The 13,089-nt window shown below is 38.7% G+C and overlaps 2 protein-coding genes across 2 annotated transcripts in view; one reads left to right on the forward strand and one right to left on the reverse strand.

Annotated features, from left to right (window-relative positions):
- The window catches only part of arl10 (ADP-ribosylation factor-like 10), a 15,498-nt gene extending 6,889 nt beyond the window's left edge, over window positions 1-8,609 (forward strand). Inside the window, exons 3-4 of the mRNA XM_035666806.1 lie at window positions 4,956-5,131; window positions 8,341-8,609. Coding sequence (XP_035522699.1) covers window positions 4,956-5,131; window positions 8,341-8,514 — 350 coding nt within the window. The 3' untranslated portion in view covers window positions 8,515-8,609. The remainder of the gene's footprint in view (window positions 1-4,955; window positions 5,132-8,340) is intronic.
- The window catches only part of LOC118331736 (mitogen-activated protein kinase-binding protein 1-like), a 7,001-nt gene continuing 2,428 nt past the window's right edge, over window positions 8,517-13,089 (reverse strand). Inside the window, exons 2-7 of the mRNA XM_035666807.1 lie at window positions 10,007-10,082; window positions 9,716-9,827; window positions 9,105-9,168; window positions 8,832-8,960; window positions 8,579-8,659; window positions 8,517-8,520 (exon numbers count right to left, since the gene is read on the reverse strand). Coding sequence (XP_035522700.1) covers window positions 8,517-8,520; window positions 8,579-8,659; window positions 8,832-8,960; window positions 9,105-9,168; window positions 9,716-9,827; window positions 10,007-10,082 — 466 coding nt within the window. The remainder of the gene's footprint in view (window positions 8,521-8,578; window positions 8,660-8,831; window positions 8,961-9,104; window positions 9,169-9,715; window positions 9,828-10,006; window positions 10,083-13,089) is intronic.

A 13,089-nucleotide genomic window follows, 5' to 3' on the forward strand; every position in this document is an offset into this window, starting at 1 on the left:
TGTTAAAAACTCATATACGAACATGCTGATGATTAGAATATAGAGTAGTTAGCATGCTAATGTTAGCATTATAACCTACAGTTATGTTAGCTTGCTAACATTTGCCCGACGACGTTCATCAGCTGGTCTCTAATTGTGTCTGTCTGATGTTTGCTGGTAAGCAGGTAGTGTACAGTGGGGTTTTATAGCCTTTCCACTGAAAACAACTGCCTGCTGTGGCCGAAAAACGACAATATGAGAGCGGCGAGAGTGAACTAAAACAGTAAAAGTAACCGGACAGCTAAACAATGAGCTGAAACTCACACTAAAGCTCCATGAAGGCGAGGGGAGCTGCAGATTCAGCAGTTAACTCTGTGTAGGTTCATCACCACCAGAGACCCCCTTTACATTGTCACACTGTTTTCACATTATCATTTGATATATTATTATAGACAAAACATCAAACTTTAACTTGGTATGTAACTTCAGTGGTAGTAAGTTGTCATCCGAGCTCAGCTGTTGTTCAGAATTTGATCCAGATCTCAGTTGTTTGCCTCCCATCTCCTCCCTGAAGGCTTGCTGCATCCATCACTGCCAGCACACAGGCAATCTCTGGCACTTAACAATATTTTCCTTATTTGTTCAGTAACTGAGGGAAAATTCCAGCAGTTTCTGTTTTCAGTATAGAGTATGGAAGTTAACACTTAAACCTGTTACAGATAAACCTGAGCAACAACTAACTGTGACCTTGCAAATATAGTTTCATTTCACTCAAAAAGAACATGGCGGAAACAAATCATGCAGGTCCAAAAGGGATAGGCAGATGGTTCCAGTTAGACTGTATTTACAGACAAACAAGTAAGTACTGCTTATTAGCATTCCACTCAAAGCTACTGCGCCGCACTAAAAATAACCTAAATGACTTTGCTCTTCACTCAGACCAGTCTGAGTGTGAGGCGCTCAGCTGCAGTCGGCCTCAGGATGAGTTTCTGTGGATGTGTTCAGAGGAATGTGTCACGCTCAGCAGCTTATTTATTCATGATCTGAACACAGAGAACGGTGGGTGCCTGGAATCCGTTTCTCATCTCTGAAAGTAAGAGGAACACATGTCACCGCCCACTCAGTCAGAATCCCTCGATGGCCCGGTGCAGTAAATGTTGAAGTCTTTGTCTTGGTGACATTGATGCAGAGTCATGTTGACAGCTTACTGCACACTTACACACATCAGGAGCAGTACAGTGCACAGGGACTGACGAGTTGTCTTTATGAAGTCCACTGGGGAAATCAAGCTAAAAGCCTTTAAACTAAATGAAAAGATGCAGATCAGATGAGTCAGAGAAGTCATTTTTAGGCTTTGAGCGGCAGAGATTTGCGTTTGAACTAAAGGGAAGTGAGAAAACAGCATCAGGAAGAAGTTCCTAATATTTTATATAAACTGTGTGTGTGGCTGTGGCTATATTCTCTGCTGTCCTCTTTAATAGACATTGTTATCGTGATTTGAGGAACTCCCTCAGCCTAGGCTCACAAACTGACATCTGCCATTAAAGTCACCCTCCAGTAAATATTGTTCTTCTACTTTTTCCTACAGTCGGGTGTTTGAGCTTCACTGTGCAGAATTTCTGTGTTTGACGCTGATGTTTTCACATTCATCTGCTGACAGTGGAAAGTTTCTGTGTGCTCAATGCAATCTGATCTTAAGGGACAGGGCGAGCAAGCGTGCATTGTGACATCACAGATAGTCTGGAAGTCAGTCCTGGTCCAGTATGCTGCTTATACAAATGTGATGTAGAAACTTGAAGCCACCAGTGCACATACACTGAGAATGGACCTTTCAGCTTTTTTATCAGCAACAGCACGACAAACATGACCTTGCCTTTCTCTTGAACAATTTGTCAGCACACAGTCTGTAAAAATACTGTATTTAAACGTTGGGTTTCCCCCCCGGGACGATAGTTGATACCTGTGAGATCACAGTAATACCTCTGGAGATGCAATTTGTCAAATAACTGGTAAAAAAATGCTGTTTATATTTCCCTGCTAAGGTTTGTGCTGAAAAGTCATATGATCAAGTTGTGGAGTAACGTACAGAGTGTCAAGGTTACGAATAAGGCTAGGAGAAACACAAATGATTGTGGAAACAGACTGCAATACAACACCTGAATGCCATTGGATGCATGTGTTGGGATTCAGCAGAGTTGGGAGTTGAACTTTGGATGCAAAACCTAGTGTAAAAACAGACCAGTGTGTCGTACTGGTCAGAGTGCAGCCACAATCTGCATTTAAAGATTGTTTTGTCCTCAGAGCTACAACTTCATTCAGTATATACACATCATTCACACCCATATGACTCAGCGTCTGCTGCGTGCGTACATGTGGGTGTGTATCTAATAAGGAGGTGTAGAGCAGGAGGACAAGCGTCCCACTGAGCTTCCTCTGACTATAAAACACAAGTTGGCCACGGCGCTGAGCGTCAGGTCCACCGACTGCACCACATCAGGTAAACAGGTATTTATTGCTGCCACATCACATCAGCTAAAGGTACATCACTACCCAGTTTCCTAGCAACATTCTCCATTAAGTCCAGCGCTAATGAATTCTTGCTGTGCTGCTCTGAATTCGGAGGCAGCAAAGTCATACCTGGCGGTGTGTGAGCAGTGATTTGTTTGGCCACCGAGCGCAGTTGGTCGTTTCAGCCGCAGGTCACTTCTTCTGCACAGCAGGATTGTGGGAAGTTAGAGCTAAAGTTGCTGTGAAACTTTCCCCATCATTTAAGCTGGTAACAAATGTGTCCTGTGACTGCGTGGGGTACAGTTGTTGCACTTTGATGATGGTTTTTCTGGGTTAGACTGAATGGAACTTATGATGCCACTTTCTCATATAACAATCAACAGTAATTAGTTAGTCAAGTGACTCAGTCGGCCATTAGTCCACAGAGCAGGATAGATAATCTGTGTAAACAGGCTACACATTCCTCCAACACCCACCAGAATTAAAACCTTAACTCCTGTTTCTTTCTTTTTTTTAGCTTTCTTTCTCTCTCTCTTTTCCCTCCTTCCTTTTCCCTTCTTTCTACACACACACATATATAACAATACATTAAATTACACCACATTGTTGTTGTTTTTATCCATTCTGTTTATTAATTTTTTGTCATATTCACGCCCCGTCTTTGTTCTGGAGTGGCAACACCAGATTGTGAATCTGTAAACGCACAATCTGGTTAAATAAAAGAAGGAAAAGAGAAAAACAAAACACCCACCGGCTCTCAGATCGAACCCCTCCATGTTTAAAACGTGCCGACAGAGATGCTGCACAGGAATCATGCACAGTTATTTTCCATTAAAGGCAAAAATGAGATACGCTTGCAAGAGTGCGAGAGAAGAACGTTGAGAAGAAAAAGAGAAAAAATATATAAAACATAAATCCTAAATCCTTTAAAAAGAAAAAGGCTGCATGTTATATATTGCTCAGAGCCTCGCTGACATATTATGTCTGGAGGCAACAAGACGGAAAAAATAAATCAGACCAATTTCCCCAGCAGGAAAACGTGGATATAAATAATAGTTAAGTGCCGTCCCAGCCTATTTCATCCCTCAGTGAAAACTAGATTAGTAATTTAATTTGGTCCGGTGCACATCTGAATTTAATCTGTGGCCAATTTGTTTAAAGAAGGAATGCCAACAGCTTATCTAATTCCACCAATTGTCCATTTATCTATTTAACCGTCAGATTTATTTGAAAGCAGCCTTACTGTAACACAAAGGTTACTGACAAAAAACATCGGCCTCACTGAAAAGCCCTTGAGCAAGGCGATGAGTCAGGGTTGTGTGGCTGTTTTAACTTGCAGTGACAGTTTCTTTTTATAGATCAATAAAAGAACATTACAGATCTTGTTTATCTCTGAATGCACTCGTTTTTCTGCTTGCTCACACACATATGATACTCTGGGTAATTATTAAACCCATATTATGGAAACTGCTGTGACACAGTTCAGAGACGAAAAATTTCATAACAGGCTGGTAAAACTTGATATGTGATCATTGAAGTTATTACTATTACTTATTTTTCTCCAAACAACATTATACGACATCAGACCATGTAGAGCAACTGCTGTAGCAACCGATTTAAGAGCTGCTTTCGTAATTTTACATATTTGTATTGAAACGTAGAATAAAACTAATCTGAAAATGTGAAGGCAGTTTTAACTAATTACCTCATTCAGCATAATTAACCTATTAATCGACTATTTTGGTGAAACTACAATCTAAACGGGTGCACAGAGATTTATTCTTGACCTTGGAAATACATATTTGTGTAAATTCTAAACTTTCAACCACATGCCATGTTCTTCTTCGGCGAAAAATAAATATGGAACTTCTGTCATGTGATAACAAAACCATTTCACAAAGTTTAATACTTAGTCACGTGATGACACCTGAGCGTATTACATTCACTGGAGAGGGCCGTGGGACACGTTTGAAAGTTTCAGAGAAAGCTAGTAAGTAAACCTTTAGTAATACTTTATCACAGATGCAATACAATTGAATGGGTATTCTGGAGACTATTCATTTAAGTTATACAAACAATTCTTTGAGGCAGAAATCTCACACAACTTCCACTTGGTCATGAATGCCCTGAATAGTTGACGCAGAAACACATCTGGTGTTCAGTCTTAAAACTCAGCATGCAAACAATCCACATATGTGTTGTGATTTATGTCTGCAAAGTCTACAATTTCTAAGTTAATGTAAGTAAAAATCACAAAATATCTGCAAAGCTTTCATTAATTTACGCAAGAAGCACCTCAGAAGATGTATGTTAATAGATTAATGGGCTTGGAGAAATACAGTGTATATGGAATACTTGGGTGGTATTTGTATTTGTAGGGAATTATTTACCTCCATAGAAATATAGGTAAACCCTGGTGTGCCTGAAAGTATATATATAGAAATATGTTTATGTTTTCTCTGCTGCAGTCGGTGGAGCGGAGGACCTGCGGCGCTACTGGTCCGACTACCTGAGAAGGACTCACGTTCTGGTGTATGTGGTGGACTCCTCGGACAGGAGCCGCTTACCATTGGCTAAGGCTGAACTGCACCGCCTGCTGAGGGTGGAGCCCCAGCTTCCCGTGGTCGTCCTAGGAAACAAGCAGGTAACCCAGATGTCCCGTCTATCTGTTCTTAAAGGACCAACGCAGTGGTTTTCGCATGTTTTAGCTCATTTAATATAAACCAAGCCCAAAATACAAACCTGTGATTAAGAATTTTGCAAACCTTGTTGTGTTTTAGATTTTTATTAGATTGTTTTTCTACCATTATTGGCAGCCAGCCTGCATCAATTCAGTTACAAAGTCAGTTACATTGTTATTGAGTGATAATGCAGTTCAATGCAGGCTAATTTTAAAGTTTCCAGAGTGTGCCAATTGATTTTGAAACCATATGGAAACCAATGACTGCCTGCTAACAGTAAAAATATACATAAAACAATCTAAAATGGTAGTATACATACAGTAGGCTCTGGTTAATGACATAAAACTGACACAAATACTGGTATGAACCTTTAAGCTCTTCCTGTGAATATTAAAGGACGATATTGGTGAAAATAGAAAAGGAAACAGGACGTTAATAGTCAGTTCTTCTTTAAAGTTAGTACTCACCTAAAAAGCCATCACCCTCTGGTAGACTGATATTCTGATAAACAAAAATCAGTTTTCAAATTTCAAGCAGAAGTGCACAAAAAAGAGCTGATGTGTCGGAGCGAGCAGGTCTGCGTTGTTTCCTCTTCATTTATCCAGCAGTGATGATCCATCACACTCCTGAAATAAACATTTCCACATTTCCTCCCCTGCTCATATTTCTTCACTTTGCGCGGCCCTTGTGGAATTATACATGACCCTTCGAGGGAAGCGGGAATATTTGTCAAATCTGCTGTCAGCACTGCAGCTTTCATCCTCTCAGCACAGCTACTTGCCATATTAGCAAGGGAGGAATCTGATATAAAACTCTGTTCACTCGTTGTTAAGTCATTTTAGTTAGGCTTAATCTCACAATGGTTTGTACAGAGCAGGTGCAGTCAAGTTTTGCAGTATCACGGTCAGAACATCTGGAACAGAAGGCATATTGAACACATTTTTCCTACTTTCATCTTTAGAATTAATAAGGAAACTTGTAACATCAAACAGAATATCTATTATAGAAAGGAAAGACAGACATGCACCCTTTAACCTATTCACTATTGATGTGAAAGAGGCTAGAAAAATCTCTCTTTCAGGTTACTAACACAGGTAAGCTTTGATGTTATACATCAAAATGTTCAAAATAAATAGTTCCCAGTACGCATATCTTTGGTGATTTGCAAGTCAAAAGACGGGTAGGCATCTAGGTTAAAAGTGGGCTAAATTTGGCTGAATAATGAATGTTAATTAGACTATGTTTATGTCTATGTTACATAAACCATTGTTTTGACATCAATTAGGTAAGTGTTTTATCATGTATTTGGATCTGCTGCACATTAAAATACAATAATTTAAATAATATATATATATATATATTTATCAAAATGTCTTTGTTAAACACTCACAACCAAACTATGCTAGCGTAGCTGCGAGTGACAAAAGTGTAACATTCCCTATAGCTGCAAATGGAAGCTGTGTATTGAGATATAGAGCTGGACAGTGGAGAAATGTATTTTCTGAGTGGTTTCATCATATAAAAATAAATCACTGGACTCAAGTGTGTTATGTGTACATGGATGCTAAAAAATAAAAAATCACAAGGACACCACTCCAATTCTGGCTTCTGCACAAAACATCTACTCAGGAATTAATCACTGAATTGGAGTGCTGTCCTTTTGTTTCCCAGAGTACACCATGGGTATGGGTATTGATTAATGTACTGATAAAAACACTTGAATCAGTTGGTTTTTAAAGCAGTCTACTGCCATAATGTATAACAATAATGTAACTTTGCCAAAAATAAAAGAAGACGTGTTGTTTACTTTAATGGCCACCAACCTCAAACAAGTTTCTTCCACACTGAAATGAATGAAAGTCAATGGTTGCCTGTATGAAAGGCAAAAACCTTCATTCAGCTTACAACAACTATAGTTCGCGTTGGAAAAAAACTGGAATGGACTGTCTCTAATATAATCAAAGTGCTCCAAACTTTTGACTGTTATTGAACTACGGCCTGAACCGTTGTCATGCTGTGCACATGACGCAGGTGTAATAAAAGAAATAATGTCTTCAGTAGGAGGAGCTCTTTTTGACAGTGATACCGACTCTCACCCACCATCGCTTTGTTCTCTGCCTCAGCAGCTCGCTCTGTTTAAACAGTACAAAGGATGTTCCCAGCAGAACCTGTGAGTTAGAAGCGATGTGGTGGTGCGAAGAAACGAGGCGGACATCTATAGACTCTAGCCTGGGTTGAATGGTTTGTGTGGGAGGGTGGCGTTAAATCCACTGTCTTCAAACGCAGGAGTTTGATCAAAACTGAGCCAACCAACGTTTGAAAGTATGACACGTAGTTATTTGTAATGACACAGTGAAGTATTATGTAAGTTAATTTGGGGAAGTCAAGTCAGCTTTTTGAGGTGGAAAACATCTGTTGATTATTTATTTATACTGCAATTGTACAGCTTTTATTTATTTGGGATAAAGTCAAAACTAGACCACTTGTATGCTTGAAAGGCTCTCAAAGTGTAGCTTTATTCTGCACAGAGGACTGTCAGCATGAATTAACTAGTTGTAGCTGATTCCAATGTTAGCCCAGATTGTGTTCTCTGTCTTATATTTACCCAGATAACTGTATTTTAGCCAAACAGTAATTTTAACCTAATTGTGCCAAAACATAGCTCAATACACAGATTCTGTCTAGTATAACAGGGTCAGTTGCTCGTGTTGAAACTGTAATAAGCTAAACATAGTTCCCTCCCACAAAGATGTAACACCTAAGCTCAAATTGAAAGTGTAGGCTATGCTGAAAATGTGAGTATAGGGCTGATAGAGTTGGACCGTGGAGAAGTTTCAATAGATATTTTTATTTACATTTCTATACCTTTCTATAACATTTGTATACATTTTTACACAAGAAAATCTCATATCTGTCATTTTGCAGATGGCCATTGTTAATATAATTCTTAATAAAAGACAATTTTATTTATTAAGCACATTTCATTACAGGGAAACAGTGTGCTTTTCATTGAAATGACATGAATAGACATAAATAAATTCCAAGGTCAAACAACACTAACTACTTGAGCCAATGTCTCGTATATGCACGTTGCATTGGTTATTGTCTTTGAAACAAGGAGACAGACTTTTTGTTGTCAAACTGAGTTTAACTGCTTTTACGCTGTTCCCAGGATAAGCCCAATGCTGTGAGCGTGTCGGAGCTGCATAAAGCCTTGTCTCTGGACTCCGTGACCGAGGACAGGAAGCTGTTCCTCTTGGCTGCCCAGCTGGGCTCTGACGGAGCCCTGAGGAACTCCTGCCGGGGTCTCGACACCTTCCAGGACCTCCTGCTCCAGCTCGTCTGATCTCACCTCCCCCCCGCAGTGTAGAAGAGTAGGAGATGGAGGGATGAAAAAACAAAGGGATGGCTTAAAGCAATCTTCCTCCTCCTCTTCCTCTTCCTTGTCACTGTCAGATGACATGGTGACGACTCGAGGGGCCTCGCTGCTGCTGCCACACACACAGTCAATCAAACTTTATTGATACAGCTGTACAGTAACAGGACAAAAAGACAACCTGAAGAAATATACACAGATATTTTTGATTGTCACATTAAACTTTGCATCATTAAATGTTTAAATAGTAATCAATTAAGTTTCACTCACACACACACAATGTTTACCTGAGGGTTACTACTTTTTGTTGAGGTGCATTCTGGGAGTTCTGAGCACTGCTGGGAGGATGGAGGTCAGCGAGTCGCTGCCTCATCCTGATGGTCAATTCTGGACTGAGACGCCACACGAAGATACAGCTGCACACACACACACACACACACTCCATTAGTTTTCTAAAATAAAAAAATGATATACATATATAATCTATAATGTTAATGTATATATATATATATATTAATGTATATTATGAATGCATATAATGTATAATGTTGGAAGGTTACCTGTCTCCAGACACTGTGATCAGATGTCTGCAGTCACTGCTGAACCTCACACCTGTTACTATCTCTGACAGACAGAAAGACAGTGTTAGTGTGAAAGAAATATTACATGCAAATATTAGACATTCATTCATTAACAGACCAGTATAACCAATATATAAACCAGTATATAACAGTATATAAACCAGCATAACCAGTATATAAACCAGTATAACCAGTTTATAAACCAGTAAATAAACCACTATAACCAGTATATAACCAGTATATAAACCAGCATAACCAGTATATAAACCAGCATAACTAGTATATAAACCAGTATGTTAACCAGTATATAAACCAGTTTAACCAATATATAAACCAGTATATATACCCGGATATAGACAGTATATAAACCAGTACATAACCCAGTATAACCAGTATATAACCCAGTATATAACCAGTATATAAACTAGTATAACCAGTATATAAACCAGCATACTCAATATATAAACCAGTATAACCTGTATAACCAGTATATCCAGTACATAACCAGTATATAACCAGCATAACCTGTATAACCAGTATATAACCTGTATAACCCGTACATAACCAGTACATAAACCAGTGGTACTGACCGGAGTGTCCGAACATCGTGGCCACACATTCTCCAGAGTAGAAGTCGAATATACTAATGTTCTTATCTGAACAGGAGGCAGCGATGTAGAGACCTGATGGGTCAATCTGCACCTGAGGAAGAGGAAGAGGAGGAGGAAGAGGAGGAAGAAGAGAAAGAGGAAGAGGAAAAGGAGGAGGAAGAGTAAGAGTAGGATGAGGAGGAAGAGAAAGAGGAGGCGGTCATGAATCATTGTTAGCTGTTGTTACCATGGTAACAGCAGCAGACAGACTGTGATTGGATGAAGACTTACCTTAATGAGAGTCCCGTCTTCACCCTGAGAGCCTTTATACAACTTCTTCTGTTTCCCATTACTGATATTAAAGATCCTGCAGGAGGAAGAGAATCATCATCATCATCATCACCATCATCATCAATACCATCAATATCATCAATACCATCATCAATTCCATCAATACCATCAATATTATCATCAATACCATCATCAATACCATCAATACCATCAATACCATCAATATCATCATCAATACCATCAATACCATCAATATCATCATCAATACCATCATATCATTATTCATACCATTCAATATCATCCAATATCACCATTCAATACTCAATTATATCAATATCATCATATCACCATCATACATCAATTCAGAATCAGAAATACTGTTAATAATCCAGGGGGATATTACTTCGTTACTACACTCCATAATCTACATACAACATATTTACATACAAATATAATAATTATTAAGAACATATTATATTATAAATATATATATATAAAATATCTATATACACATGGTGAAGTGATAAAATGTACAGTTTGAAATAATTGCAAGAAGAAGAATCAGTGCTAGATAGTGGTAGTCTGTAGTTTTGGTTTGAAGGGTCCAGATATACAGGCTATGTAGTCAATTGGTGATGTCCTGTGATGTTATGTTATTGGTGATTGCAGAAGGGTCTGTATTTTGGTGTCAGTGGTTAAGTGGGTTGGTGTCTGACTCTCTGAAGGGAATGGCGTTATAGTAGTTTATATGACCATCAGGTCAGGATAGAATTTCCGTGAATATGTGCGCTATCAATTGTGCATCTGGTGAGATGGATGTCTTGCTGCTGAAGGAGCTGCTCTCTGCTGAGCAGGTGTCGTATTGGATAGAGGGTGAGAGTACAGTTGGTTTTCCAGGTATGGACTTGGAGATGGCTCTCTTGGACTAGTCATCCTCTCTTGAATTGCCATTCAAGTTTACGGAAGACGCACGTAGATGGTAATATGTTATAGATCACCAGTCTCGTAAAATACAAGAGTCTACATTACTCTATGTCTCGAATATCACATCTTCTTCATTTCCAAGTTGTGTCCATGGTTCGATCAAATACTCCATCTAGAAGTTTCACCATTCATACCTGCAATACCATCAATTACCTTCAATATCACCTATTCCAATACAGGATCAATTTATTCATCGCAATTACGGATCAGATAATCATTTAATACCATTCTCAAGATACCATCAGATGCACCAAGTAACCAAAGAACAGGTTGATTAGTGTTGTCAACGCGGATCAGGCAAAATATATGGTGTTAAATTCAGATAGCCCGAATAACTCATAAGTCGTAAGTGAAGTGCGATTCGATACTTTTTATTCGATCTAATCAGTAGAAGCATTCGCTGATGCGTTTATAGTATTATTATATTGACGGGTGGTCAGCATGATTAAATCATCATACTATCTGTAGCAGGTAAGAAATAGTGGAAAGAGTATTTCTCTCAAACGATGAGTTTATAGTATGGTGTTTCACTTATTTGTCGATATATCAGGAAGTATTCCTGAATAAAGTGAATGAGTTTAGTGATGAAAGTAACAATGATGCTTTTGAGTCTAGCTAGGATTCTGTAACTAGGTAGCATGTCGAGTGTAATTGTTATGTGAGAGCTGTGGGATTTTATGGTCGATTAGAGTTAACCAATTTTGTTACACACTTTTGACCATATATTGAATTTATATAGGTTGAAATTAATTTAGAATGTAGTCCTGAATGTTATTAAGTTGTTGATCTTTCTTTCCTTTCATTGGATTGTTGTTGTTGAGAGATAGGCTAATTTTTCATGGTATTCGAAGCGTGATTTCTATGTTGAGTGTGTAAAGTGTATGTATGTATATTAGGTTCCTTATACATTTCTGTAAAACCAGAAAATGGTCGTATTGATCATAAGTACATACTCGTGCTTTGCGTATTCTTGGGTCTTTGCTCTTGTTAAGAGTGCGGTTGGAATAATGTGCAATCATTGATTATTTATTTATGCAAATAATTCCATTACTGAATGCAAAACATAGGCACATGCTTGCTGTAGTAGTGGATTTAATCATTTATAGCCTATAGACAATTTAGCATGAATGTTTATCTTTGTCATGCCTTGATTTTATTGCAGCTATGTCACCGGTATTTTTTGAATTGAACCGTTTTAGTGGTGATAACGTTTTCAGGATGTTAATAGCCGTAGGCATGCTATAAGTGGATTAGCTATTATCGCAGGGACTAAGTCCGCATTAGTTTAGCTGTCAAGTGTTGCTGTCGTGATAGCCTCTTTCAATACGTACAACGGTGTGAAAATAGTTGACTTCTCCGGTAATCATGAAGTACATCATAGCCCGTGACTCAATGCCGACGACTTGCAGATATTATTTGCCCATGATATCCAAACGAATATGAGACACTGCACTTACTTAGCTGCTGACTGGCATCACAAGATTATAATATGCAGTGCTGGTCATTAGAACGTTTGTTACACTTAAATGACAGCAAAACTAGAGATGGCATTCAGTCTGTTTTGGTTGCACCATTCCTATTGTCGGAATAGTTATGCTCCAGCAACTCTGGCACTCTTGGCAACGCCTTATTTATGGAACATGCGGTATGTCAAAAATCTTGCTATTGGTTTGAACCATTTTTGAATGGGTCTACATATTGATCAAACAGATATGTGGCTGTTGTCACGCTCAGTTTTTTCTAGCTCCGTACTTTTGGCCAAAACGTATAGTCTCTCTTTCTTACGAGTCAGACCTGTGAGTACTAGCGTTATCGATGTTTCATCATTCTAAGACTGGAAGCTTCTACTTGCTGGAATGCCAATTGTACGTTGACCAGTATTGGTCATTAAATTTTTTTTCTGTCGCCAATACTTGTGCATGAACGCTGTTGGTGCCCGATTTGTAACAAGACACGTCATGGCTTTTGGTGAACACATCTACCCCTCGAGCTGTGTCCATCACACTGGTTCTTCCAGCTGTTAGAATTGATTTTTGAAATCTTGACTGTTTGTTTTTTATATTCGTTATATTGCTTGATGACATCTTCTCTTATTTTTT

This window comes from Morone saxatilis, unplaced genomic scaffold (assembly GCF_004916995.1).
Source record: "Morone saxatilis isolate NCDOM2014 unplaced genomic scaffold, NCSU_SB_2.0 Contig20, whole genome shotgun sequence".
In the NCBI taxonomy this organism is placed as follows: Eukaryota; Metazoa; Chordata; class Actinopteri; family Moronidae; genus Morone; species Morone saxatilis.